The sequence below is a fragment of the Pyrus communis genome, chromosome 1, assembly GCF_041283825.1.
Source record: "Pyrus communis isolate YQ-2024b chromosome 1, ASM4128382v1, whole genome shotgun sequence".
Lineage (NCBI taxonomy): Eukaryota > Viridiplantae > Streptophyta > Magnoliopsida > Rosales > Rosaceae > Pyrus > Pyrus communis.
In genome coordinates, this window is record NC_142565.1 from 5,590,001 (window position 1) to 5,616,943 (window position 26,943).

Sequence of the window (26,943 nt, forward strand, 5' to 3'; positions counted from 1 at the left end):
TAGGCTAACCCTTTTGATCATCTCATCCTCCGTGACAAGAAATAAACAAATTTTAAGATCAGACAGCAATTCAAGATAGGACTTGCTGACCTTCAACTGGGCCTCCCATGTCTTGGAGTTCTGGAACCTCTTCAGAGCAAGCGTATTTGCAGACGTGCGAGTAACTTAAGGCCTAAGGCATCAAATGTAACAGGCATTAATTTCATTGTTGATCCTGAAAATATACAAGTCCTGTATTCCGATGCATTTGAGGAAGAATGACTTTCAATTTTCATCAGGACATTCAAGCACAACCGAAACTTATCTTTCCGTTACCTCGAACAAAAGCTTGTCAGCAAGCATATCCACGGCGAGCTGCTCATCCCCGAAAGAATTAATGCAGGCTGTTCCTCCACAAGAAGCTGTTCTGACCTTGAAGGATATAGTCCTCAATGCTTCTCCCATGCTTAACAGCAACCTGATCAGTCCCTTATCCGGGGTTGCCTTTGCAAGAAACTCCTCCTACAGTGGCAATAAATATTTTCACAAAATTTACATTTTCAATGTTGCTTAGACGAACTTTCATTTTCCAAACTATTGTTACGTTGAACAAAAGTTGTTCTTTTGTGTAACTCACCAGGCTATCGCCGATCTCACACTTGGTCACATGGGAGGACTGTTTTGTTCTAGAAAACTTGAGCGATGATCGTGGAACTTGTCGTAGTGATTCTCCGAAGAGGGAGCTTGATTTTAGGCCCTGCAGTCACAAGGAAGCTCCAATTACACCATGTGATGATACTCACAATAAGTTTTATGTGATGACTCATGCATAAAATTGAAATGAAATACTAATAACCTTGGAGCTGAAAGATGGAGCCACAACTGAAGTGGAATGCTGGTGAGTTGAAACGCCGGTAGCCGGCAGGAGCGCCCTGGCGGATGAGCAGCAAGCTATGGTGGCCTCCATGCTTTTGGAAAATACTACTCCAGAGATTGATATTCTGATCAACAATTTTCAGTAGTATACTTTGTCTGGTTGGGGGATACTAGATAAGGCGGGAAACGGCGTTTCGACACGTGGAGGCCGACCAGTAGATGTGCTGACAAAGTGTTCTGTGGCTCTGCTATCTGCCCTGCTCCTCCCAAGAGATATCATAACCCACTGTTTGTAAGTTTGTGTGTGCCCAACCGCCTTCGGTTCTGCTTACGTATTATTCCCGGTCGTTTGTATTGACCAAAGGACCTTTAGGCCTCAATTGGTATTGAGGATTGAATGTAAAAGGATAGTCCTCGAAATTAGGTATTTTTGAAAGTAGAGGAGAACAATGTCTCATTTAAAATAGATTAGAAGACGATTAGATATGAAGAAAATTTATTCGTGCGAAACCTTTTATTTTGGGAGAATTGATATGGATAATTTTTTTATTTTCACAAAAGATAAGATAAATCTATACTAAGTTCATCTAAATTACGAGAGAAAATTTGAACACGCTTGAATGTAAGAACGAAAACTCTTAACCACGTAAGCTACAAATCACTTTCAAATTGATAACTTTTCTTCTTGAGTTATCTATCTCCTACCTTCAAAATTTAAGTGCTCACAGGAAAAGTGCTTATTGTGGCTGATAAGAGAATCAAATATTACATGGCTCAATTTTTTGGTAGCCTGTCGAATCGCGACAAATGTCAAGACAAGAATATTATATATAGTTCATTCTGATCTGTGTAATATAGTACTGGATGATGCTGTAGGGATGGCTGGACATGTCTGACAGTTGGCATTTATACAATAATGTAGCCAATAGGTTTTCCAAATTGCAATAGCAAATGCAAATGCATCTTTTTAATGATAATTATGGAACTAAAACCATTAATTAAGATTAATTAATTTAAGAGTCGGTTTGGTAGCAAATTCTACTTAACTGGCCCACAACCTCAGAAGATTATGATTTCTCAAACCATCCTCGCCAACAAAAGTCATATATAGTAAAACACAAAATATAACTTTTTCATTATTCAATTCAAGGATTTAGACTTGCCATTTAACATTACATTCCCGTAATATTTTTCTTTATTTGTAAATAAGAAATCTTATACTCAAAACTCAATTTTTTCATTTTTCCGAAGAAGGGAACCAGTTGGTGGCTCTGACATGGCAGTCCACCAGTCCAGAGTCTGAGAGGACTCAAAACTCAAATTTGAATTCTAACATTTGAATGGTGGTATATATCAAATATGAGAAGATGAGATCTAGTCAACTATAATTAGGTAATAAACTCGCCACATATGAGAGTGAAACATGATATTTCTCACTAACAAAGTAACAAGTAAATGGAAAATATATGTACACACACTAGACCGTGGTGTTTGTGGCAAAAGTGTCAATGAATAGAAAAACTACACTAATTAAATACGGTCTAATATTATCATTTTCACTTGCAACTTATAAGTGAAAAGTTCAACTTATACGATAAGTTTGAATTCGATAGCAAATTATAATTGATCTTACAGCACAAAAGTGTACCTAGTGGAGTGTTTCTTTCTTTGACAAGTGCCCTCTGGTTCATGGGACCTGTAAAACAGTAAAATCATAATGATTGCTAATTTTTAAGAAGGGAAACTTCTTCAAGTCTCTCTCCCCCATCTCCAGGAACATGACAGAGAAAGAGAGAGCTGCCTTGTCACACAATCTCTCCAATCCAATGTTTCTCTCTCTCAAGTATTCTATATATATATCTCTCTCTCTCTCTCTCTCTCTCTCTCCCCCCCCCTGTAGCTTCAGTTATTTAGTTAAATATCATCTGATTAGGGTTGTCAACTTGTATTATCGGTTTCCTTGATGTTGTTAAATGATGAAAATAATATTGGAAAATAATATTGTGGAAAATAATGAAAAAAATATTGGATTGGTCAAATGATCTGCAAATCGGCAGATGGTCTCTCTTGTCCCAACTCCCGACGCAACTCATGCTTTTTTATATATATTTATTAATGTATTTTTTCATGAAATTGATGTTGTTATTGGATTTGGTCTAACTGGATATAGTTGAATGGTGGATTCCGGAATATGATGAAATTCAACTGAACAATGAACAAGCTGCTGGCTTTAAGGGGTGCATCTGAAAAACTGTAAGTATCAGATTCAGAGAATGAGGTTTCTTTTGTAAATTTATCGTTTTTCGCGGTGTTTTCCTCGAATAATTTGAGAATCTGAGAAGTGGTTATGGTGGCTGTTGCGTTGTCATGATGCTTAATGTCACTTTTGTAGGTTGCAGCTGATCCTTCTGTGAACAGGAGGGGACCTGGTGTTGTTCTGCAGAATAATTGAGTTGGTGATTTGTCTTGGATTTTAACCATGTCTGCCTATGGACGTCATATGGAGCGCGAATACTCCGCCCAGAGTCTTTCGGGTGGAGGTTCAGGTATGTGATAACATTCTTCAGATAGTAGGAAGCGTTTCTGCTCATAAGCGTTTTTTTACAAGTGCTTTTGTTAGGTGGTAGGCCAGTGAAATGTTAATACCTTTAGGCCTCGTTTGGTGTTTAAGATCTATAGATTTGGTGTATGTTGAAGGAAGAAACGTATGACATACGTGTTATTCAATCCAACCCTAGGCACCAAACAAGCCCCGAGGCCTTCGTTCATATAATCAGAAGCATGTTGATCTTTTAATTAATCAACTATTGATACTGTTCCATTTCATGGACACAGAGAGGGCAAGCAGTTATGCCATGGAGACGGGGTTCTACATGTCGTCTTTTGCTACGGCAATCTTCATTGGTGCACTCGTAACTGTTGGGGTCTTATTGATCACCTTGCTGATTGCACTGACTATAATGCTGCAGTCTTGCGAAAGTAAGAGTCATGGAGTCGTTGAGACTCAGAAACTGAGTTTCGATTACAATCACTGCCAGATCTTCTCTCTGCATATGGAACTCAACGCCGTTGAAGCAGATCGCTTCCCTTCAATGTGCAGGGTTGTTGCCCTTCAGTACATTAAAGAAGGTCAATACGCAAGAGACTTGAATTCTACCGTGTCGATGATTCAGGATTATTTCAGCGGCATTTCCCCAACACACGATGGTCTGGACGTGGTCTTGATCGACATAGATGACATTCTTTCTCCAAATCATAGACTGCACCGGTAATTTAATCTCCTTTTAGTCCTTGAAGCATTTGTTCTTACACAGTTCCGTCTTTCAAGCTATCCATTTCCTTGTGCACAGATATGATCCGTATGGTGGTAGTGATTTTGTGGAAGAGGCAAAGCATCTGAAGCAGATGTTTATTCTGAGATTATATATGGAACTTCATGCTGGTGGTTGGCCTTTGATTCTGCTCTCAAGAAAACCGGAGGCAGAGCGAAATTCTTCCATAGAGGATCTTATATCTGCAGGATATAGAGCTTGGTCTTCATTAATTATGAGGTATTTGTTACTATGCAAATGCCCCTTTCTTTCTGTAGTCTTTTGGGTAAAATTAGTTGGAGGTTTCTGAGTTCTGATTGGTAGTTCTGTTTTCGGCAGATCGGAAGATGAATTGCGTATGGAGCGCCATGACTACTTCTCGAAACGAAGGGGTGCGATGCAGAGAGAAGGCTTCCGCGTTATAGCCTCCATAAGCAGTCACATGGATGCTCTAAGAAGTCCATTTTCAGGCGAGCGGATTTTCAAGCTTCCTAACCCAATTTATTACAATTTTTCACATCAAAATGAGGGCATACATACAGACGTGGGCGTCGCCACATTTGCTAGAGCAAATGTGCTCTCCCGTATACACCCGAGTTTAAATTCCTTTGCCGTTTAGACTAGTGTAAGTAGAATATCGCTTGTACACATACACCAAAATAGATGTTTTTCCATGTTGGCACCATAGATATTTGCAGTCCATACTGATCTGAACTTTCCGCAGCCATGTAAATAGCCTCAGTTCTGCTCTGAGTATTCTCTTGTAAAAAAGTTTCAGTATAATTATTGGTAATCGCTCTTCATGTGTTGCTTAAGTTTGCCTAAATATGTGCACTTAATCGAGTGACGATGAAAAAACACCCGCAAATGATGAAAAAAATCAACTACCTTTCAAAGAACAAGTGAAATCCAAGAGACAAGAAACATCCTAGAACAAAGGCGGGCCGACGGATTGCAGCCGCTGCAACCAAGCAATTCTTACACTAGGCCTCTTCAGTTGAAGAAATATTTCCCTGTATTCCTTTTTCAGGAATACATCTAATGCAAACAAATAGAGATCACTTCCTTGTTCTACTTCCTCCATGGCATCAAGACAGTTGATGCACTCCCCGATGCTATAAGTGGGTTTGCCTTGTGCAAGAGCAAATGTTACGGCATCCAGTTGCTCAACGTTGTTCTCCTCTTGATTCGCTATGCCTCCATCTTCTTCTATATGCAAAACGGATGTACTCAAGTTATCGTTGTACTTCCTACGCTTAGCATGAGGCTCTGTCTCTCCGGTATCTATTGTTCCGTCAAATATGATTTCCAGTTTGTCGGCGCATTGAGGTTCCTTAAAGCGGAATGAAGCAGCTTCAGGGTCAGTCTGTAACAAAACAAAACCAACATGATTTAAGAACCTGAAATCATTCATAATCTTCCTAGTTTCCAACTTTGTAGAAATAGTTACTGGCAGTTGTATACCATACCTCTAAGTAACTGGCCCAATCTTCATCATTTGCTCCAAATCGTCTGGTGTTCGGATTCCAACCCATACTAGTTGTGCCAATTAGCTTACACCAGTTTCTCCATTGTTCCTTGGTGACATCCCAATGATTCTTCAACTGCAACCTGTCATACATAAGGCCAGTTTTTTGGTTAAATGATTCAACAATAGTCCTCCAAGCGTCCCTGGTAAAATGTGTCCCAGGTTTGTTCCCTTTCAATGTCTCTTCTAGACAGAGATCAATAAATACACCGTGGGATGCAGGCGACCAAATGGCCTTTGCCTTTGAATGGGATGAGCTAGATATGCTCTGCTCACTTGCAGTTGTTAGACGGTGTTCAGATTGAGCCACGTAACTCCTCAATGGAACAGCGTTTGAAATATGCTCCTCTCCCAGCTCCACAGTAACCAAATCTTGTTCTTCTGAGTGCAGAAAGGAGTTGTCTGAGCTATTGCTTTGCCTCCTCTGAGAATCACAAGGTTCCATGTCCCCAGAATCCGTAGTGCCAACAAAAAGGATTTCCAATAGGTCAGGGCACGGGATTTCCTTATGCTGAAACTGTGCAGCTTCGGGGTTCACCTGAGACAAAGCACTCGCAATTACAAATCTGAAATCACGAAAAACCTCTATAGCATCGTTCTTCGAATGCATAACATTAGCACTACCTGTATGTAGTTAGCCCATTCTTCTGCACTAGCACCAAATTGATTGGTCGTAGGATCCCACTTCATACTACTCTCGTCGATGAGCTTAACCCAAACTTTCCATTGCTTCTTGGTGAAATCCCAATGATTTTTCATTTGCTTCTTGGTGTACCTTAAACCCGTCTGCTCGTAGAACCCTTGGATGAGATTCCTCCAACCCACCTTAGTAAAGTGTGTACCCGGCTTATTCCCTTTGTCCATCTCTTCTAGACAAAGATCAAAGAATACCTTCCGGTGCCCCGGAGTCCAGGTAGCTTTTGATCTTGTTGAGCTATACATCCTTTATCAATTCCAATTTCTCTGACATTTTTCATAGGCATGAACACGATACAATGCGAAGTTCGTTACCTCAAAACAAAAAGTTAAAAACCCAATGTATTTAACATGAGAAAAAGGAAATGAAGGGTTTGTATGGAAGTGCTTTTAAAATGACTGAAAGCACTTTTGATGATGTGCTTCTTGCATGAAGCACTTCAAGTGCTTTTCCAGGATTCACTTGCATTTTCATTACGGATTGATTCCAAAAGCGTTTGCAGTCATTTTAAAAATGCTTCCAGATGAGCTGGATAATTTGGGCAAACTTCAACATCAAAGCAGCATTGTAATTATGAAAAACCCCATCAATTTTCTTCAAATTATTTTGCAGTCCAAATAAAGAGCAACCTTTTTTTGCCAAAAACTACATAATTTGCAGTTGATTTATTGTTGATAACCTTAATGGGTATAAGGATTGAGTATAAGGATTAGTTTCATAATTCAAGTCTCCAACTTTATATAGTTAAATGCAAAAAATAAGCAGAAAACAAATAAATAAAAACCCATATGATGCAATTAGAGAGTTCATACAGAGAAGCTTAATTGAAGTGACAAAATTGGCATTTGAAACAATCTCCGTGAATCTACAATGCGTTAGCGATTGCATGCTAAAACAAAATAATAGAAAATTGCAACGAAATAGAAAGAGGGCCGGAATCCGTACCTGGGATTTAAAGAGGGCCGGAATTCCTTTTTTTTTTTGCAGTTTTACACCATACCCTTTACCCTTTACCTTCCACAAGAAGAAGACGACGACGACGAAAAAGCAGAAGACTCTCTCTCTCTCTCTCTCTCTCTGAGTGTTTCTGAAACGTGAAAACGACGGCGCACAATCCGAATTTTTATTATTCTTTTTGGGTTTTGCAATAGGTCCACCATGCCCATTTCTGATAGCCCATTTTTTTTTTTTTTTTTTTTAGCTCTCGAAATGATGTTATCATTTTCTTTGGATTTTTAGAGGTCCAATTTGTTCACCTTTTCTAATATTTTAAAGGTGAAATTAGCTTTATTTTCTTGATTTGGGTTGGGTGTGGATTAGGTTTAGCAATTCGAAATATATTGGACCTAATGTAATCATTAATTTAAAACATCATTTTCGTTTTCAATTATATTGTACTAACAAAATGATAACTCCAGTTTCCAAACAAAAAAACAAAATGATAATTCTATTCATTTCTACTAATTAATAAAACTCTATTTGTCAATAAAAAAAATGATGAAAAAACAAATTAGTCTTCTATCACACAAAAAAAAAAAATGATGGGCAATAATGTAATTTTATAGATTCAAATTTTACTATTTTTTATTAAAGTCTCACATACAAGTGATGTTAAAATACCTCTAATATTTATAAAAAATAAAAAAAACCAAAAACAAAAACCTTTTTTATGAATAAATTGAGTTATTGTATTTCGTGTCATTATTTTTATATTCTTTTGTGTCTTATTGGTTTTTATTAGTCTCTCGCACTTTTTATTTTTTACATCGAATTGAATAAATTAAGCGAAAACAATACTCATGATTACATAAGAGTGTGTAGAGGTAGAAAATGGTGTGTGTTTATTATTTTTCAAAGTGCGTTGACATGAACGACTTTCATGTAAATGAATAATCCCGAACACAACCAATGAGACCCTTACTATGGAATTACGGGATCAAAACTGAACAAATTAGGGTCACAACTTAACCCTAATTAAGCTTGTATGAGAAAATTTATTTGGGAGTTATGAACACAGAAAATTTCAGTGATAAACGAAATTAATTTTGGTCAGTAAAATGAAATTCCTACCACTTCAACTACCACATTGGGCGGTAAAAATGTATGCTTCCTCTACTTCTACTTCCAAATTAGGCGGTAAAAAGGTAAACTTTACGGGATGCTATTCGTCTATTCATTTACCTACTACTAGAGAAGGGTAATTAAAATTTCAATTCAACCCCAAATTCCCAATCCAATTCAATCTGCAGAAACTAATTGCATCCGCAGAATCCAATGATCTCAAAAGAACAACAAATCATCAATTAAACATTGAGCAAGATGCTAACTTTCAATTTTTACAAAAACAGTCATTCCTTGAGCAGCAATCCAAACTGAACAAATTGAATCCCCAAGACCATCTCCAAGAATCAAAATTACCAGTTAAGTAATCAACAGCAGTTTCTTCATATACCCAATTAAGTAATTAGCAACACGACCTCCATGAATCGAAAACTGTGCCAGTCACCTGCTAATCAAAGCAAGTAATTGAACCCAATTCACAGTCCACTGTGCTAATCAAAGATCTCTAAGAACCTTCCAAGAATCAACAAATCGAGCTACCCAGTAATGAAATTAAGCAACTGAATCGGAAAAGCAACATTACCAGGCAAGTAATGCAAACACCAAGAGTTGCCCAACCGCCATGATCAAGATATCAAAGAAACCTCCGCAATCGGACCCAGAATACTGAATCTCCTTGTACTTGCTGGTCAAATTTGGGTAAAGAATCCCCCAATTGCGCCCCTGCTTCACTTGCTTGTCGAGCAGCTCGTAAATGTACGTCTCGGCAACCCCTTCTTTCCTCAGCGGCGTTCCCTTTCCGGACCTCAAATGACACAAAAGCCCCTTGATGTACATCTCGGCGTAAACCGGGTTGGCGTCGATTTCGGCCGGGTCGGTGCTGAAGCTGGGCCACCCAGTCTCGGTCACAATCACCGGAATGTTCTCGTATCCTGCGACCGCCATGGCGCTGATGACGGCGTCGACCATCATGTCGAAGAGGTTCCGGTACCGGACGCCGGTGGTGAGGTCGTCTCGGAATCCGAATGGGTGCTCCTGAAACAGGGGAAACCCGATCGGGATCTCGCTGCGCATCTTGTAGAGGTTGTAGGGGTAGAGGTTGATCAAGAACGAGGAATTGGTGTCGCGGAGGAACTGGAGGAGGGGCCTGATGACGGTGTCGACGGCCGGTTCTTGGAACTGGGCATTGGAAGGCGGGAACGCCGTGGTGATGACGTTGATGAAGGAGAAGGTGGTGGAGACGGAGATCTTATGGATGCCGAGGTCTTTGAGGGAGAGTTGAACGTTGCGAATGGCGGGAAGGAGGAAGGTGGAGAAGTTCGGGGAGGACTCGAGGAGGTCGTTGCCGACGGAGATGGTGGAAATTTTGGTGCGGGGGTAGAAGGGGATGACGTGGATGTAGAGCCAGCGGAGGGCGTTGGAGCGGTTTTCTGCGAGGGGCGGGACAAGCTGGTTGGGGATGGTGAGGAGAAGGGAGGTGTTGGAGTAGAGGAAGGCGCGGACCATGGCGGGGTCGGAGGCGTCGAGTCGTAGCGCGGAGAGGCCGAGGGAGGAGATGGCGTGGGCAACGCGGTCGACGGCGGGAGGGGTGGCGTAGGTTGCGGCGGTGCTGAAGGAGTAGGTGGAACCGACGGTGGTGGAAAGCGAGGTGCTTCCGGGGAGGAGAGAGAGGGTGAAGAGGATGGCGGCGATGGAGAGAAAGAAGCACGCCGCCATGGCTTCTTGGGGCTTTCTTTGGAGGGAGTTTTCGTGGGGTTTGAAAATGAAGAGAGAGAGAGAGAGAGAGAGAGAGAGAGAGAGAGAGAGAGAGAGAGAGAGAGAGAGAGAGGGAGGGAGTGAGGAAGGCGTGATGTGGAAGCCGGTGGTTGTTAGTTTGTTAGAGCTGTTCGAGCAGAGGAGTTTTGGCGCGGGAACTGGAGTTTGAGGTGGGTGCGTAGTGCGCACCGGGTATTGTTTAGTTGAGAGTAGGCTGTTAGCCGGATAGTGTCACACTCACACGTAATTCGGGCGGCTAAATGCTGCTGGGTTTATTTTAAACGCTCAGCCCAAGCCCAGAATCAAAAAACATTGATTTAATTCCTAAAACACTTATTAAAAACATATTTTCAAGTCAAATTATTTTCTATGTATATTTGAACCTTAATTTCTTCAAAATCTATTGCATTTTGTCCACCTTCTGTTGAGCTTACATAAATTACTTACGTCATGATTCAGGTGAAGTGGGAAAACGGTATGAACAGGCCCGGCCCAGATCCAATGTTAGCAGGACGATCGTCTGGGGCTTAAAAAAATTGGAAGCACCAAAATTATTAGGACGGTATATTTATATATGTTTTTATAAGAGTATAAATTTATAAAATTTCGTTTAGTGAAATTTATAAAATTTGGTTTAGTGACAAAAAAATTTAATTAGAACTTGTGGTTTTGTTGTTTAAACTTAATGAGAATGTCTTAAGTTCAAAACATCATGTGTGCTTATTTACATTCCAATTTTTACAAATTTCTTTTCATAACAGTATAAACTTATAAAATTTAGCTAAAAGATCAAGAAGTTTAATTAAAAGCAATGGTTTTTGTTGTTGAAAATTAACGAGAGGTTCTGAGTTCAAAATGCTATGTGCATGTTTATTTTTTTCAATTTTTACAAATTTTTGTTTGGTTGTTAATTTATTTACTAGCTAGTAGCTATGTGGGTTGCTATTTTTAAATATCCGTTCCAATTTAAGTCTAATCTTCAACAAAGAGTAACGCGTAGACTAAATTTGCAGAGAATATTACGTGTTATCAAAATGTTTAATTTAGTGTTCATTTATACATATCCTTAACCACTCGAAAACATTTTTATTTTTTTAATCTTATATTGACGAGGTTAGTAAATAATAAAAAATACCTCACGATTTATACAAAAACACTTTAAAAGTTCAGATGGAAAACAAAACTCATAATCTATTTACTTGTAAGCCCGAAGTTTTTTGGTTTCCTTCTCTCGATACAAAATAAGTTAGTTATTCCGTGTTTCCAAATTATTGAGTTTGATGTGTTTTTCTAAATATAATTTTATCGATGTCTTACGTGTGAACAAATAATTTTTTTATATGAAATGAGGGCATATTTTTTAATGTCATCCCGGACCTCAAAAATCTCTAGACCAGCCTGGGTATGAACCAAATACTTTCCTCTTAAAACTGAAAACTGTGTTTGTACATCCAATAGATATTTCCGCCATGCTTCGGCTGAGATGTACGTCATATCTCAAACTTTGGCCAAATTTGTTTCAATCAATAGGTGAATTTTCTTCTCCGTTGAACTGGTTCCGTCATTAGTCCTTAATCACTATGCGAGCAATGACTGAGTTATGGTGGATTGATTCTGCAGAGATATACTCCGTACCTATGCCCACGACGATATCGGTGTCGGATCTTGGTTTATTGGTCTTGATGTTAAACATGTCCAAGATGCCAAGTTTTGTTGCTTCTCGTGGGCGGGAGGTCTCTGTCTCTCCCTCTCTGACTTATTCTCACACACGCACTCACGCACGCAGACTATCACACGAGAATTACAAGGCCAGTTCCATTTCATTTGGGTACCTCCCCAGAGGTGGTTTGCACGCACGCTAACATATATCTCTGCTCTCACAGGAGCTATTTTTGCTGGTGTTTGATTTGAGGTTGACGATTAAGATGGGCAGAATTCAGGTACCTGAGTTCAAACGAGGATGATTCTGCTCGACCGGGACATAGAAAATACCTGCTAAACACCGGCACATATGATCAGCAAGGTCAAAATCTCAGCCAAACCATGTTTAATTAACTGCCAATTTATACTGGCAAGAAACGTTATATATAATCGAGAGTCATATTTACATTTGCACGTAAACTCCTTCGGTACACGAGACTAAACGCTTTCCACATACGATCATTGGACAACCTTACAGCGTTAATCCTCTAGGCAGGAATTTGGATGAATAGCAGTACAGGAAACCACTGATACATGACGGCCGCCCTATCAAAATTATGTGCCAACTGCTTCCCTTTCCCGTTACTGACTTCAAATATGGATCAGGTTGCCTACAAGGCATGGCTACATTGTTGAATTCTCAATCGCTTTGAGCCTGTACGATGACAGTCGCAGGGAAATTATAGCGTATATGCTGCATGATGGTTAATTTACCGTCGTTTTTTCGTGCACCTAAACTGGGACCAATGGTTGCTAAGTTTGGATCATCTCTGTGCTTGCCCCAGGCTGCAGCTTTGAACTGCACGCCTGTGCATCTGAGAATTACAGGACGGGGGTTTGAATGAACAAACAATAATCAAGGAGAAGGTTATTGGACTGGACCGAATTATGGTTATCGTGGTTTGAGATAATAAGAGGTCATCATTTTGGCGAGAACAATGTCCAGCATGCAGTTCAAGCGCGTGCCATCTCCATCAGGACCTAGCTTTATCCAACGCATTCATACATTGAGACTTCACAATGTATCAAGATTAGGATAGATGGTCGTGTCATTGATCTTAGTTCTTAGTAAGGCTGTATAATAATGTGTACTGGATCAATTTTATTAACGAGAATTATCACCCGATTTTACTTAAAACTTACATCGTGAGTCATTTAGTGAATCAATCCAACGCTAGCTATTTCATTTGAATCACTTTCATGTAGTTCGGGGTGGACAATTTAGTGTTTTTACTGACCAACCCAATTAACCGAAATGGGTTGTGTTAGTTGGGTTGTAAACTCTAAAAATTAATTTTTGAGTAAAAATCCGACTACGCATTTAATAAGTGGGTTGGGTTGGGTTTAAGTATTATTAATGATAGTATCCGACCTACCTGAATATCAACAATTTTTAAACATACAATAGATAGACATATACATAAAATTTAATAGTTATTAAATACACTTGTTTATTTATACTTTAGTTAAATAATGAAATTCAAATATTAACAAATAGAGACTCAACAACACCAAATTAACATTATTTAAGTCTAATATGACATGCATTTTGGATTATTTGTCATTCACGGTCACTTTAAAAACAAGAAAGAAAGTAAATAATCTCAATGCGGGAAACCTACTTTTGAATGGTTTAAGTTGATTGGTTTGTCCATTTTTTTTTTTAATGGACATGGGTTTCAATAATGTTAATCCAAGCCAACCGAGCCTATTGGTTGGCCAATGGATTAAAATCAACCTGACCGACACACCTAATGCCCATCCCTACATAAAATAGTCTTTCTCGACTTCATTTTTTTTTTTTCTCATCTCAATTAATGTTAACTTCTGCAAAAAAATTCTCAATTTAAAAAATCATTAATCAGCAAGTGATCATTTACCACAGTGATGAAAATGTGTTGAGCACTTGCATGACGACATGAGTTTAAACCTCGTTGGTAGTTAATCTAACATCTAATCCAACAAAATCTATCATTTGAAACAAATATATATATATATATATATATATCATTAATCATTTTTATTTATCAACACTTTATTGCTATATTGCGAACATTGTATCAAAATTATTTTATCCCAATTGGAAAACAAAATACTTTTCGATTTGAGAATTCTTGTATATATAGTATGAAAGAGGGCACCCAAATAAGTGATTGGTGTACTAATGCTCGAGTGCCAAATAATTTTGCAATATAAGCAATATTGATCGAGGGCATTGTTAAAACTTACTTGAGTTACAAATTTGCGGTTGTTTTTTTTTTTTTTTTGAGAAAACATACAATTTGGGAATAGTGTATAGTGGGCTTCGATAAAAATCTTGTCAGGGATTTCAACTCAGTTGAAGAAAAAAGAACGTGCCGCACTAGCAACTTAGAAGTCAACTGTTCCCAATAAGTACAATCAAATTTTTTTTTTATCACAAAGTTAACTTTCATTATGGTAAAAACTAGTACAAGGCCCAAAAAGGACTAGAAAAACAACTACAGGGAAAGTCAAAGGCACAAACAAAATGAGAACAACAACCCAAGATACAACAAGAGGCTCACATAAGCTTATGCCCGAAGGCAGCATAAAATAGACAATAAAAAACTCTAATCTCTAGCATCAAAGACAATATTACCACCATTGTCACATCCTCGGAAGAAGCCAAACTCCGAACCAAGAAAGTAGATAACAGATCCAAATCCCCTTCACGAACCCCTACAAATATATACAAACAAAGTATCATACGAGTAAAGAGTGAGGCTAAGGGGTATGTAAAATAACTAACACTTGGCCTCGAAGGGGATCCGACATGGGCATGCGGTGAGGGGAGGGGAAGTGAAAAAAGGTAGTAGATTTGGTATCCTAATCGGAGCCCGCATATCCGAGTACATAGTGGGATATGGATGTAGTATCACAACTAAGGAAGAGGGAAGACAAAAAGTTAAAAGACATAAAGCAATAAAAGTAGGCAAAAGATGCTGGATAAGGGGCATGAAGCCCACATTTGAGACAAGCTTAGGGGATAGTTGAGACTCAACTTAGGGAAAACTGAGATAAACTCAGGGAGAACCGGGAATAAAATACAATAAGGAGATTGGAAAGGGGAGATCAAGAGATGGATGTAAGGAGGGGGATAAAGCAAAGGAAGTGAGAGGGAAGGAAAAAGAAGGAAAAAGGCAAATGAGGGAAGGAGATGGAAGAGAATACTGGAAAGAGGAGGAAGTAGCAGATTGCCGACTACCCTGAGCAAGAGCAAAGGGTGGTGGCTGAAAGTTGAAGTCGGAGAAGAGGCTATGGGTTTGGGTTTCTAGATAGAGAAATAAGGGGGGAGAGAGAGAGAGAGAGAGAACGCGTACAGAGGAAGACAAGTACAATCAATTTAAATCAAACTATTTGGCTTTGTCTTCCTGCAAGGTATCCGTGGTAGTGCATGGTGGTTCCTTCAACCGAGCTTATTTGCGGATTTAACTCTGCACAAACATAGGCTTATTTGTAAGTTGTTAAAATAACTGAAAACGTTTTTGATGAAAATATTTTCAAACCAATTTTTAATAAAAATTCAAGTGAATCCTGAAAAACATTTGAAGTGCTTTACTGCAACAAAACACATATCACATATCTGATGTTTTTTTTTTTTCGTTCAAAAAGCACTTAAAATACTTTTAGAAGCTAAAATTAATTTCACTAAAAGTATTTACAGTTATTTTAAAAGCACTTTCAAATGTTCAAAAAACAACTATTGACATAGGCAAAATAGGTCAAGGCTAGGTTGAGTGCACGTAAGTGGATAACATTAATATCCTAGCAATAACATTAATATCCTAGCAAATAGATAGAGCATAGAAAATCCGATGTCTTTGACAATTGACACCCAAAAAGTGGTGCAAGTGGAGCATCAATGCCTCATTCTGTTTTATTTTATTTGTTGGTAACCACTTTGTCTTGTACTGGTCAAGGCATTTTTTTTCCGACAAATTTGTTGCTTTGTTTATCTTTGTTTTGGTTGGGAACTAAATTAGTGGTTAAATCATACACCCAATGACCAAATCACAATTAATTACTACCGTATTTGGAAACGAATTTTAAAAATTTAGAATGTTTACCGTAGCTAATGATGCGGTGCAACCACAGCCTTAGATTATATGCATTTAATTATCCTCTAAATACTTAAAACTGAAACAGATTAGCCTTTTAATTTTAATTATTTACTAGCCATTTATCTACCAATTAGCATGAACCTTGCTTGGCTTATTGTCAATGAGTATATTGGAAGGAGTTGAAGAGCTCATTTGGGACTACATCTATAAACAACAATTATGTTCAAATTTGCTTTCAAGAAGTGTTGTTATTAAAAATCCAAGTGACTCCCAATGACCCGGGTGCTTAAAAAAAAGTGTTTTCACGACGCAAAAATTTCTTTAGTTGTTTCACTAAACGCAATCAGAAGTGCTTTTGGTTACTAAAAAACACTTCGTCATATCATAAACAATTTTAGATAGTTCGAGTAGCCTTTGTTTAAGTAAAGTAGTTGTTATCTTCATTTGATCAGAGGGAGTCTTAGGTTTCTACCGTAATTTGAGTGAATGTGATACTTATTTATAAGAATTAGGTCATCTGAGTTTGATACCTATAACACTACTACGCAAGTGTGAGTTCAATATATGTGCGATTCATACCTTAGAACCCACTACTTTATAAGTATCACCTACAAAATTTTCGATCCATTGTAAAAGTGTGATTCCTACACGAGCTCGGTATATTAGCATAACACTCACGTTTTTAGTCCTACTATAAAAATCGCTTGACTCATATGTATGCATAGATGACATATATTTGCGATGAGTTCAAGTCCCCTGGTCAAAAGTAAAGTGAATAGGAAGAAATTTTTCATTGTGACTGGAACACAAAGTGTACACCATGTGTTTTTATATAAGTAGGGGAAATTTTATTTTTTAAGTTTTTAAGTTTTTAACACACATATCCCATAATTTGTACAATGACACGTGATGTATCCCTACGTGAACCGGTTACATTGAAAAATTTATCGCAAATAGGGGTCAATGTGTAAATTTGTAGGCAACAAAGGGCGAGAAAAGCCGCGTAAAATCGAGTAGTTGAAGTTGAACGATACAAAGTGTGTCCAGCGCGGATATTTTTATTCCTATTTATTATTTTACAACGCCTTTAAAATCTCTCATTGGATTTGGAGGGGTCTCTCTCTCTCTCTCTATAATTTCATCATCGTCGTCTTCTCCACTACGCTGCATCCGCTCCCTGCAAAAAGCGCTCGCCATTCGCCATCCGCTTGCCATCACACTCCTTCTGTACGGAAAAGGACCCATTTGCCCTCCTCACCCATTTCGTTTTCAAAATCTTTTCTGTTTTATTCTACCCTTTTTAATTTTCGAGATTTTGGAGCTTCACTCAGTCAGCCTTAAAGCTTCAAAGGGTACGCTTTTCTGACTCTGGAGAATTTTTATTGACTTCATTTCGTAATCTATGCTGCCAGATCTCCATTAATTTGTTCTTGCATGTGGGTGCTTTGAAGGTTGGATCAGAGAAAAAATCTTAAGAAAAAATGAGTAATATTTTTTTAAAATTTAGCTGTTTATGTTCTAAAAGTTTTAGATCGGTTTCTGGGAAAGCTGGAAAAGAGATTTGGGATTTTGGGTTTTCTGTCGATTTGTTGATAAAGTTGCCCAATTCTGTAACTTTACTGTTTTCCCTTATCTGGGTCAATGAATCTCCGTACTTTTACACACATAATTTAAAGTCCTTTTCTTTCTTCTACTTTCTCGGGAAACAAACAGAGCTCGTTTGATCCTGAATTTTGTTTTGTTAAATTGTTCATTGCAGGTGGAAGGTTGAGAGGGGGTGATCTTGGTAAAAAGAGAAGAATCAGATCTAGAAGGAGATAGAATTATGTCTTTCATTGGCACCCAGCAGAAATGCAAGGCTTGTGAAAAGACAGTTTACCCAGTGGAGGAGCTATCTGCTGATGGGATTTCCTACCACAAGTCTTGCTTCAAATGCACCCACTGCAAAGGGACTTTGAAGGTACTCAACCAACCATCAATTCGGCCTCGTTTCATGCTTTCTTGGCGATTTTCGATCCATTTTGTGTGGAAGTGGAACTTAGATGCATCATTTTCATTTGATTCAAAGCAAATTATAAAGATTATCGTTTTATCGATACTTCTGACCAAATTATTTAGTATCATGGCAATGGGTGTAATGACATAAATATTGGTTAATAATCGAAAATCTTGCGTAGGAACACACATTTTACTTGCAACCTTATTCGAATATCAAATTTTGAAGATTGTTAATAGTTAATACAATACAATGGGAAAAGAAATATTTAAATTTGTGTCCCAAACCCTTGCATATGAATGTACATTTGAATTTATTGACATATGAACGTATATGTTTGAAAGAGGACTCGAATAGTGAGATTTGTTTGTGCCATTGATCTGAATTCTGTTCAATTTAAGATATGTAACATATGGATTTGTTTATGGAAGTTTCTTCTTGTTTCTAATGTTTTGTAATATTTTGTCTTTAAAGCTGAGCAATTATTCCTCAATGGAAGGTGTTCTGTACTGTAAGCCTCACTTTGAGCAACTTTTCAAGGAGACTGGCAATTTCAACAAGAACTTTCAGTCACGTATGTCTTTCTCTTTTTCCTGATGAAACCGTCTTTGATGTCTCTGCATGGTTTGTTGTTTACTGTTTTAATCTTCTATAAATTTAATTTGCAACAGCTGCAAAGTCAGCTGAGAAGTTAACTCCAGAGCTGGTAAACTTCTCTACATCGCTGTTATAAACTCTGTTTGTTAGTAACAGAATATTCTTATACTATCAGATGGCGGCAACACTGATTCTCAAATGTTTGTGTTTGGTTCAGACTAGGTCACCTAGCAAAGCTGCTAGCATGTTTTCTGGAACACAAGACAAATGTGCTACTTGTGGTAAAACCGCTTATCCACTGGAGAAGGTAGGATCCCAAGATATGTCTTTTGTTGATAATTTTTCTTTCGACTATTCTATTTTTGCTTTCCCGTTTTTGTCCCAAACAAAAATGAATTGGTTGGAACCCTCTTCAATAATTATTGGAAGAAAATGAACTTTTTTCTTATATAACTCACAAAAATATGAAAAAAAACCCCATGAAACTAATTTGAGTGTATTGAACCAAAATTTTGCAGGTGACTGTGGAGAGCCAGGCCTATCACAAGTCGTGTTTCAAGTGTTCTCACGGCGGCTGTCCTATTACTCCCTCAAACTACGCAGCTTTGGAGGGCATTCTATACTGCAAGCACCATTTCTCCCAGCTTTTCAAGGAGAAGGGGAGCTACAACCATCTTATTAAGTCTGCATCAATTAAGCGCACAGCAGCAGCGGCGGCGGCAGCAACAGCAGCAGTAGCCTCCATTCCAGAAGCATAAATTCTGTGTTTAAATGTTCAATTACGTGGCTTTCGTTTGTTTAAGAGTGATGTATTCCTCTTCAACCTCATGCTTTTCCATGGCGGAGTGAGCAGACTTGGTACTTCTCTATTTTATTTGGCTCATCAATCTTGGGCACATTGTTGTGTTTTGCTTCCTGTATGTGATTCTTGGTCCGGCGGTTGTAAAAAGACCTTCAGGGCTTTGTTTGCAGTGAGTTCATGTTGTCACCATTTTTCTCGGCATTTGGCAAATACATGAAAGAGTCTATTATCTTCGTTTCATTTTCCTGCTTCCCTCACACACGAAATTTTTTCAGTGTGACGGTCATGTGGTGTTACAATTCCACCATATCTAATGTATAAGTAGATTGCACATTTTTATTATAACATGGGGAATGATAATACCATATGATGGCTGTGCGTACGGTAAGAGTCAAGAATTTTTCTGCGCGCTCTTACCATCTGCGCTCACCCCGTTCCTTCATCTGCTGAAAAATATTGTAATGGGCTTTTCTTGCCCCGTTCCTTAACTTGTCTTATGTTCCTTCACGTACCATTCAGACGGAGGGCTCGTTTGGAAATGTATTTATGAAAAACACAAGCTCAGAAGCAGTTGAAATACATCAAAAACACAACCTTCGAAATATTAGACATTCCGGCAGATATTTCATCCTCGCCTCCTCAGAACTGGTAGGAAAATAGGCAGTTATACAACGTAGAGTCTGAGATGCAAAGTACCAAATTGTGAAACTCTGAATGGTTTTGTTTTTCATTGATTCAATAGAAGAAATGTTAATAACAGACTTAATCTGTGGAGACCAATTCTACAACCCTTTTGCTGAAAGAAAAAAAAAATGATGAAATGATACTGATTTTCCTCCGTAATACTAGTCACTTATTAAGTTTCCTACTTTTCTCGACTTATCCTGCATTGTTTGCTGATACAAATGGAAGCCATGCACGTACTCAGGCTTCCAGGGGTAAAATAAAATTTGGAGAGGCAAGATCCCGGCACCAACTGCTCGCATGTACCCCCCAACTATGCCTCCAGGACGGCCACTGCTGTTCTCGCAGTACAAAATACAAAACGTAGGACATTTCACTTGATGCTTTCCCGGAACTATGATTTACTTCGTTTCTTGGCTTCGCTGTATAGGATCACTCCAAAGACTGTAAGAGTGTAACCCATCATTCCAGTCACGGAAACTGGATTTCTAAAAATTAATATCGAGACCACCACAGCTACAGCTCCTTTAGCATTCCCTAGAACCTGGATAACCAAACGTTCCGTTAGTTACTTGCTACAGCTCCTTTCACATTAAAGGAAACAACGATGTAATTTAGAAAAATACGGTAAACACCAGATTTTATCATGATCATTTTGTTTTTTCAACACGTCAAACAAAAACACTAGCCAACATAGCCAAGCGAACATATGAATGGACATCCTCTTGTCCTACTAGTGCCTTCAATCTAACGCATCCGGTCCTAGATTATAAATTCTGCCATGGTATAATGTTCACAGCCCCATATAACTGGCTATTTTCCAGCAGGTGCCATCCTTCAACACGCACCAATAAACCATTATTTCTCAACCCCATAAACAGAACTAGTCCCTATAAGATTAAGATGACTCATCCTATACGCAACAAAATCCAATTAGTTTCACCAACTTAAACCCTGAAGACAGAACTCCCTGCAACTTCAGTACTGCCCAAACTGTAACTGTTATTCATGAAATCTTCTAAATGCTAGAGCATAACAAGTGTTAACAGCATTTAAAATACATTTTGATTAACAATTAAAAAGATGCTACATCAAGAAGGGAGACAAACCTGAAGAGTTAGAGCACTGGTGTGCTTTGTGACCAAAAAGTTGGTCAGATTTACAAAATATGCCAATGTCGAATTGAATAGTAGGTACCATATGATCTTGACATCATCTCTTGCAAGAGCTAGTGTTATACCGACAACATTTTCTTCCATGATAAGTGTTGCGGGAAGTAAGAAAACAACAGCTATTGGAGCCATATACAGAAGGAGGTTCATAGAATTCAGCTTCTCCCTGGAATATAAAGACAAGTCATTCAGTACCCATTCAACCATAAGAGAATGATAGAGCAAACACCTAAGGATTCCTTACCCTTCAGAAGAAAGCAAAATCCCTTGTAGCACTGATTTAAGCGCCCTGGCAGCGGTTGCTGCTATGCATATTAAGAAACCAAATAAATGGAAACTTGGTTCACCCTGCGGCCATGTAAAAAGAACAAATTATGAGATGCATCATATTAAGAAACCAAATAAATGGAAACTTGGTTCACCCTGCAGCCATGTAAAAAGAACAAACTATGAGATGCATTGCTCCGGTCAAATTGAAGGCTCCACATACGTTTGCACAATCTCACAACTTTAATGGCTATATTAACTAGGGAAATTGGAAAAAGCCACCCACTTTCATGCACCCAAAGTACTTTTTATTCACCCCGATTCGGTTAAATCTTGAACTAAGCTCATCTTAACAGAAATATATCAGATCTCAGGTAGATACTAAAACCTCAGGTCCAAAAATTCATCCTTCCTTTTGGTTTTGATAGATCTTCTCACAATAGTTTTTCTCTGAACTATGGACAGTTAAAACCAATTGGAGTTATAAACAACCGAATTGGCAAAAAATGCCTCCAATCCATCCCAACCCATATCCCACAATTCAGACTAGTCTAAGCAAAGTTGCTCAATTCCATCCAAAGCAGCTCATACCAAAGTAAACCCATTTCCAGAATTCACAGCAATTCTCAATAAAACACATGAATTTGCATTAAACAAAGCAAAAATTAACAGAAAAGGAAGAGGGCTCATACCCCACTTGCAATGACGACTCCTGTAACAACAGGAACGAGGGTGAGATACGTGAGCCAAGCCTCCTTTTTGAGAGTCATTAAGTAGGCGAAAACCGCAGTGAAGAACGGCGTGGTGGCGCCAATAGCCTGGTTAAACGACACCGGCAAATACCGCAGCGAAATGTTCCCAAACACGACGGAGACGCAAAACACCAGGCTGAGCGCCATGATCTTCAGGAATTGGACCCGGGATCGAATGGTCTGCATCGGAACCATCTTCATCCAAGCAATTGCGACGTAGCTGAGCAGAGAGCAAGCCGTCATGTGGCACATGGTGAGGAAGATCGGGTACTTGAAGCCATAGTTGCTGAGCAAGTACTTGTTCAGCAGCAAAACCCCAATGTTGGATGAGTACCAGGCGGTGACGAGCCCAATCGTGAACAAGCGGCTCTTCCCCTTCATCTTCCGAGGCGGGTCTCGATCGGACGGCTGAGATTTGGGGAAAAACCCAGAATGCGTTAAATTCAGGTGGGGGTGGGATCTGCTAGGGCTGGGGCATTGGTGAAAACCCAGGTGCAGAATGAAGAATTGGGTTATGTAGAAACATGGGTCGGCCTCCCATGGATCTGAGAATCTAGGTCCATCGAAAAGACTGCCAATTTATTGAGGAAATTGAAAACGAAAAACAGCAGGAAAAATTGGGGAATCTGAGATGCCGACGGAGAAAGGGAGAGGAGGGAGGTGGGGGAGTTGGGTCTGCGTTGGAATTTAGAGAGAGGCTGCGTCGTTGGGTCAGAGTTTTGAGGACGACCGACGAGGAATGTGCTTCTTCTGCAAATAGGGGAGGGGATTACACAGAGAGAGAGAGAGAGAGGGGAGAGAGTTTTAAAGCAGAGAGAGAGGTAAACGCGTACGCGAGAATTCACTTCGTTTATTCTTTTCTCCTTTATTTGTCAGTAGTTTAATTAGTTTTTTTTTTTGTTTTTAATTTTTAATTAGTTTTTTTGTTTTTAATTTTTAATTAGTTTTTTTTGTTTTTAATTTTTCTATTTTTCTTTTGCTGTGAACTGAAAGGAAAGTGGACTTTGACTATATTCAGTTTTTAAAATTAATTGTATGAACTTAATTTTGAATGGTAACTTATTAATGAATTGAATAATAAAACAATACTTTTCTTCATTTTCTCCCAAAGTATTTTGACTTTTTTAAAAAATATGACGAATCTATAAAATACTTTTTCGAAGAGTTGTGAACTCACTCATATTAGTATTCAGAATCAAATTAATTATAATTATTTATTTTCATCGCATTTATGTGCTTCAGACATGATGTTTTTACCAATTATCTTAAACGAATATCTTTATTTTTTTAAGAGAAAGTCAGTAATCTTCTTTTTTGTCCAATCGAATAAAGAAATTAGAAAGCAAATAAAGAAATTTCATATTTAAGATTTATTATTATTGTTTTAAAGAGAAGGAAAAGATGTGTATGGGAACTACGTATACGACTTGGAAGTGTCTGCCGTAATAGCCGGTCCGTATAAATGGGGAAATTCTCAACGGCCGACGCACTTATTTTATTTTATTTTCTTTTGATTGGTTGAATACAAAATTAAAAGATTATGTTAGGCCACATCGCAACATCAAAATTCCAGTCCAATTTTTTTTTTAAATACTTGTTCGAATCTGGCCAGCATTTTTATTCTTTTCGAGCTGTTAGAGAATTGGATCATCATTCATGCAAACGACTAAGTAGCAGAAGATTATTATTTTAATTAGTGGTTGGGTACCCTTCAAATCTACTTGACTTGATCATTAATCAGATGCCTCTTCTTGTTTCTATTTCTCTTTGGCATTTTAGTCAAAATTGTAATCGAGGTTGATACAACTCTCCATTTTGATCTCTAACATTTGAAATCTATAAAAGTGGTCTCTAAGCTTGTTCACTATTAATTATATTGGATATTCCGTTAAAAATATTTGTTAAATAAGAACTAAAATGACAAAATACTATTAATTTCATAAACAATGAACCAAAATAATTTCACAAAAATTAAGAGTAGTTTTGTCAATTTGGTCTTATTTAACGAAGATTTTTTATAAAATAATTAAAATGATTGACAATGAACAAATTCAAAGACAAAATATTTGATGAAAATTACTTGCTTGCTTTAATGATTACATTTATCACTTGTATTAATGATGTGTGTACCTTCCTTCCTTTTTTACTTTGAAATTGCTTTGGTGGAATGCATGTACCAAAAATGGGAGCTATAAATTTTTGGTGGGGCACTGTATTGTTGTGTATTTGCAATTTTGCACACTGTGTAAATGGTTCTTGTTGTTTCTTCGGTTTATCGATCACATATCTCACATAAGTTGAACCGAAATTCACCCACATAAAAAAGATTTAGCCTTTAATGTAGTCAGTAAAGGTAGTATATACAAGCGCCATGAAGATAGCGGCAAAGAGAGTCAGTGGCAGCCTCGTAAATAAAGTGAAATTTGATTATAAAGACTATTCATTTGCACAGTGCAATTGAAAAGCCTTCTTTAGACTAATGTAATGCGTAACAATACTCATAAATCTTTAATAATAAAGAAAAATAATGAAAAGGGTTTGAAAACTTTGAGTTTTAACGATAAATACAAAATAAAAGGTAAATTGAATAGTACCAGGATTGACTTTTTAGTGTAAAAACGTGTTTTTTTGTTAAAATGAACAATATCAGAAACTTTTTGTTAAAATTATCATAATAATAATGTGAGAATATTGTATTTAAAACCACGATACGTGACATGTAATGTTTCGCTTATCAGTTGATCATAATAGTTAATGTAATAAGCAAATTTCATCTCCGCCAAATAAGCAGTTTAAAAGCGCCTCTAAAGGTAATTAATGTAGCATTAGTTAACCTTTAGCTTTAAGTAAACTGAGAAGAGAGTCCTAACCTTATCATCTGCCCATGAATAAGAGACCGGTTGGCCTTCAGCTACCTTTTCAAAACGTTCACTACTAGCGGCTGCTTCTGCTGCAGCTGCATTTGCTTTCGACTCAACGATCCGAAGGCTTCTGCCTCCGAAACTTGTGATCGATAGCGAAGAACTGCTCGTAATCGCATATCGTCTTGAAGAACAGAGGAGCACTGATTTACTCCACGGCTTTGCACCACCTGCAAAAATTCCCAGAAATGTCAAAAGCCTTCCCCAAATTCACAAATTTATGCCACTCTGTTTGGAATCCGAGAAAGTGCTGGGAAAATACAAGAGATAATCCAAAACCACGATCTGGGTTCTGATCAGATTACCAAATCACACAACACGTCTTAAGTTCTCAGTGACTCTTGCTCTACTTTTCTTCCCTTTTTCTCTCAACATTTTCTCAGCAACCAAACAGTAGAATCCAGAATCCATTTGTTCAAGCCCCAAGAATTTTAAAAACAAATTTGGGCAGCTAATTAAGAAGGGGGGGGGGATTAATTAAGAGATCGAAACATACAATTACAGCCGACGGGAACAAGAGGAGCTGAAGCAGTCAAAGCAGTCTGTGCCATCGAAGAAGTTCAAAAAAATACCCCAAACTCCGATGAGTGCTGTTTGTTTGGGTGTAAAAAAATTTAGAAAAAACAGATTAATCAAGTCGTTTTAATCTGTTGATTTGAGCAAGTTATTGTGCATCCAAACATGGCTGGCTACCTGCAACTGCGAAGCTGCAACCAGAGTTGTTGGGGTTGAAGCTAAAACGAAAGCTAAACATGGCTTTGACAAGCAAAGTTCAGATAGCCGAGAAAGGAGTATATTCTGCTTCCGATTTACCATTGGTCTGGATGTAAAAGGGAATATCCGTAATAATATCATACAGTCCAATCCGGACCTTCCGTGTAGGAATTAGTCCAGGTTCACTAATTTGTCTGGATTTTGAGGGAAAGAGATGGTCAATGACACCTTCATCTTGTAAACTAAAACATCACATAGGTCGACATCATCCTTACCGTGGAGCTCAAAATATCTTTAAATGGAATTTTTTTAGGCGAAACGATAGCTGTTATGTTTACAATTATCGATTGAGTGTCCAACTAAATCATCGTGAGGCTTAGCTCACTATTTCATATTCTTAATGTATATAATATTGTTTGTTCAAAAAGAAAAATATGATCAACATATTTTGTCTACTAATAAGGAGTGAAAGTCATTTACAAATAATTTGATCACCATCACATCATTACACACGCAGAGGCGGATGCACACCGGAACCTAAGTGGTCCCAAAACCATTTAAAGTTCAGAAAATATAAATGTGAAGGTCTAACGAGGATCCTCCGAAGGTTTTGTATGGGTCCCTTTGTAGCTTATACCTATTAATTGTTTGATGTAATATATGTTAGGCGTATCTTGACAGGTTGCGTGGACAACACTCAACAAATTCTCTCGATATCACTCATTTGACGAAATGCCTCAATGAATAAACTGATTTTTTTTTTTTGCGCTCTTCACACTGATTCTATCTAAAAAACTTGGACTTTTAACACAGACCACTCAATATTCGAATCCTAAATCTGCCACTAAATACACGCGTCAAATGCTAGCATATTCCAAGGTTTTATACTGGAGAAGAAGTTGGATAAAGAGTTGAGACGATGAGTTGGGAAAATATAATTTATGTAGAAACTAGAATTCATCTGTATTTTTTCTTTTCTATCTTTTTAACTCTAGTCTTGACTAGTATTTTTTAAGGAAAACTAATGAAAAATGCTTGAAAACTTTGA

At 38.0% G+C, this 26,943-nt stretch overlaps 6 protein-coding genes across 12 annotated transcripts in view; 2 read left to right on the top strand and 4 right to left on the bottom strand.

Moving 5' to 3' along the window:
• Positions 1–1,311, bottom strand: part of LOC137720534 (sedoheptulose-1,7-bisphosphatase, chloroplastic) — a 2,500-nt gene extending 1,189 nt beyond the window's left edge. Inside the window, exons 1-4 of the mRNA XM_068459619.2 lie at positions 836–1,311; positions 617–736; positions 316–501; positions 91–172 (exon numbers count right to left, since the gene is read on the bottom strand). Coding sequence (XP_068315720.1) covers positions 91–172; positions 316–501; positions 617–736; positions 836–946 — 499 coding nt within the window. The 5' untranslated portion in view covers positions 947–1,311. The remainder of the gene's footprint in view (positions 1–90; positions 173–315; positions 502–616; positions 737–835) is intronic.
• A 1,247-nt stretch (positions 1,312–2,558) lies between these two features.
• On the top strand, positions 2,559–4,981 carry LOC137720260 (HAD superfamily, subfamily IIIB acid phosphatase). 5 transcript variants are annotated; one of them, XM_088694306.1, is made up of 6 exons: positions 2,559–2,698; positions 3,026–3,108; positions 3,248–3,401; positions 3,691–4,123; positions 4,206–4,406; positions 4,506–4,981. In XM_088694306.1, exons 3-6 carry the CDS (start codon positions 3,335–3,337, stop codon positions 4,783–4,785), a joined length of 981 nt encoding a protein of 326 aa, XP_088550432.1. In that variant the 5' UTR covers positions 2,559–2,698; positions 3,026–3,108; positions 3,248–3,334; the 3' UTR covers positions 4,786–4,981. The 5 variants fall into 5 exon arrangements, with proteins under 5 accessions (XP_088550432.1, XP_068315405.1, XP_088550438.1 ...); XM_068459304.2 differs by having other exon boundaries at positions 3,255–3,401; XM_088694312.1 differs by having other exon boundaries at positions 2,641–2,683; positions 3,255–3,401.
• Positions 4,982–5,034: 53 nt separating this feature from the next.
• LOC137720259 (L10-interacting MYB domain-containing protein) lies at positions 5,035–7,487 on the bottom strand. 2 transcript variants are annotated; one of them, XM_068459302.2, is made up of 4 exons: positions 7,337–7,487; positions 6,319–6,657; positions 5,636–6,232; positions 5,035–5,532 (listed from the first exon to the last, which is right to left on the bottom strand). In XM_068459302.2, exons 2-4 carry the CDS (start codon positions 6,634–6,636, stop codon positions 5,095–5,097), a joined length of 1,353 nt encoding a protein of 450 aa, XP_068315403.1. In that variant the 5' UTR covers positions 6,637–6,657; positions 7,337–7,487; the 3' UTR covers positions 5,035–5,094. The 2 variants fall into 2 exon arrangements, with proteins under 2 accessions (XP_068315403.1, XP_088550411.1); XM_088694285.1 differs by having other exon boundaries at positions 6,319–6,705; positions 7,337–7,461.
• A 1,184-nt stretch (positions 7,488–8,671) lies between these two features.
• Positions 8,672–10,240, bottom strand: LOC137719635 (glucan endo-1,3-beta-glucosidase 12-like). The gene has a single exon (XM_068458676.2). The coding sequence runs from the start codon at positions 10,166–10,168 to the stop codon at positions 9,032–9,034; it is 1,137 nt and encodes a 378-aa protein (XP_068314777.1). The 5' UTR covers positions 10,169–10,240; the 3' UTR covers positions 8,672–9,031.
• Positions 10,241–17,105: 6,865 nt separating this feature from the next.
• Positions 17,106–19,625, top strand: LOC137720788 (LIM domain-containing protein WLIM2b). The gene is made up of 6 exons (XM_068459898.2): positions 17,106–17,342; positions 17,750–17,950; positions 18,461–18,560; positions 18,658–18,692; positions 18,801–18,890; positions 19,102–19,625. Exons 2-6 carry the CDS (start codon positions 17,816–17,818, stop codon positions 19,339–19,341), a joined length of 600 nt encoding a protein of 199 aa, XP_068315999.1. The 5' UTR covers positions 17,106–17,342; positions 17,750–17,815; the 3' UTR covers positions 19,342–19,625.
• Positions 19,626–20,085: 460 nt separating this feature from the next.
• On the bottom strand, positions 20,086–25,980 carry LOC137720443 (putative sugar phosphate/phosphate translocator At3g11320). 2 transcript variants are annotated; one of them, XM_088694356.1, is made up of 7 exons: positions 25,875–25,980; positions 25,678–25,723; positions 25,131–25,351; positions 22,201–22,668; positions 21,486–21,589; positions 21,179–21,407; positions 20,086–20,613 (listed from the first exon to the last, which is right to left on the bottom strand). In XM_088694356.1, exons 4-7 carry the CDS (start codon positions 22,639–22,641, stop codon positions 20,464–20,466), a joined length of 924 nt encoding a protein of 307 aa, XP_088550482.1. In that variant the 5' UTR covers positions 22,642–22,668; positions 25,131–25,351; positions 25,678–25,723; positions 25,875–25,980; the 3' UTR covers positions 20,086–20,463. The 2 variants fall into 2 exon arrangements, with proteins under 2 accessions (XP_088550482.1, XP_068315614.1); XM_068459513.2 differs by lacking the exon at positions 25,875–25,980 and having other exon boundaries at positions 25,678–25,864.
• Between the last annotated feature and the right edge of the window lie 963 nt (positions 25,981–26,943).

What these genes read in the sequence shown, in the direction of transcription:
- LOC137720260 (XM_088694306.1), top strand. Translation starts at nt 3,335, where the DNA reads ATGTCTGCCTATGGACGTCATATGGAGCGCGAATACTCCGCCCAGAGT. An exon ending in TCTTTCGGGTGGAGGTTCAG is followed by an intron (nt 3,402 to 3,690) that starts GTATGTGATAAC and finishes TCATGGACACAG; the next exon opens with AGAGGGCAAGCAGTTATGCC. An exon ending in TGGTCTTCATTAATTATGAG is followed by an intron (nt 4,407 to 4,505) that starts GTATTTGTTACT and finishes TGTTTTCGGCAG; the next exon opens with ATCGGAAGATGAATTGCGTA.
- LOC137720259 (XM_068459302.2), bottom strand. Translation starts at nt 6,636, where the DNA reads ATGTATAGCTCAACAAGATCAAAAGCTACCTGGACTCCGGGGCACCGG. An exon ending in AATGGGCTAACTACATACAG is followed by an intron (nt 6,233 to 6,318) that starts GTAGTGCTAATG and finishes GCTTTGTCTCAG; the next exon opens with GTGAACCCCGAAGCTGCACA. An exon ending in ATTGGGCCAGTTACTTAGAG is followed by an intron (nt 5,533 to 5,635) that starts GTATGGTATACA and finishes GTTTTGTTACAG; the next exon opens with ACTGACCCTGAAGCTGCTTC.
- LOC137719635 (XM_068458676.2), bottom strand. Translation starts at nt 10,168, where the DNA reads ATGGCGGCGTGCTTCTTTCTCTCCATCGCCGCCATCCTCTTCACCCTC.
- LOC137720788 (XM_068459898.2), top strand. Translation starts at nt 17,816, where the DNA reads ATGTCTTTCATTGGCACCCAGCAGAAATGCAAGGCTTGTGAAAAGACA. An exon ending in ACTGCAAAGGGACTTTGAAG is followed by an intron (nt 17,951 to 18,460) that starts GTACTCAACCAA and finishes TTGTCTTTAAAG; the next exon opens with CTGAGCAATTATTCCTCAAT. An exon ending in CAACAAGAACTTTCAGTCAC is followed by an intron (nt 18,561 to 18,657) that starts GTATGTCTTTCT and finishes AATTTGCAACAG; the next exon opens with CTGCAAAGTCAGCTGAGAAG.
- LOC137720443 (XM_068459513.2), bottom strand. Translation starts at nt 25,732, where the DNA reads ATGGCACAGACTGCTTTGACTGCTTCAGCTCCTCTTGTTCCCGTCGGC. An exon ending in TGTTCCCGTCGGCTGTAATT is followed by an intron (nt 25,352 to 25,677) that starts GTATGTTTCGAT and finishes GAATTTTTGCAG; the next exon opens with GTGGTGCAAAGCCGTGGAGT. An exon ending in CCAGTGCTCTAACTCTTCAG is followed by an intron (nt 20,614 to 21,178) that starts GTTTGTCTCCCT and finishes TTGGTTATCCAG; the next exon opens with GTTCTAGGGAATGCTAAAGG.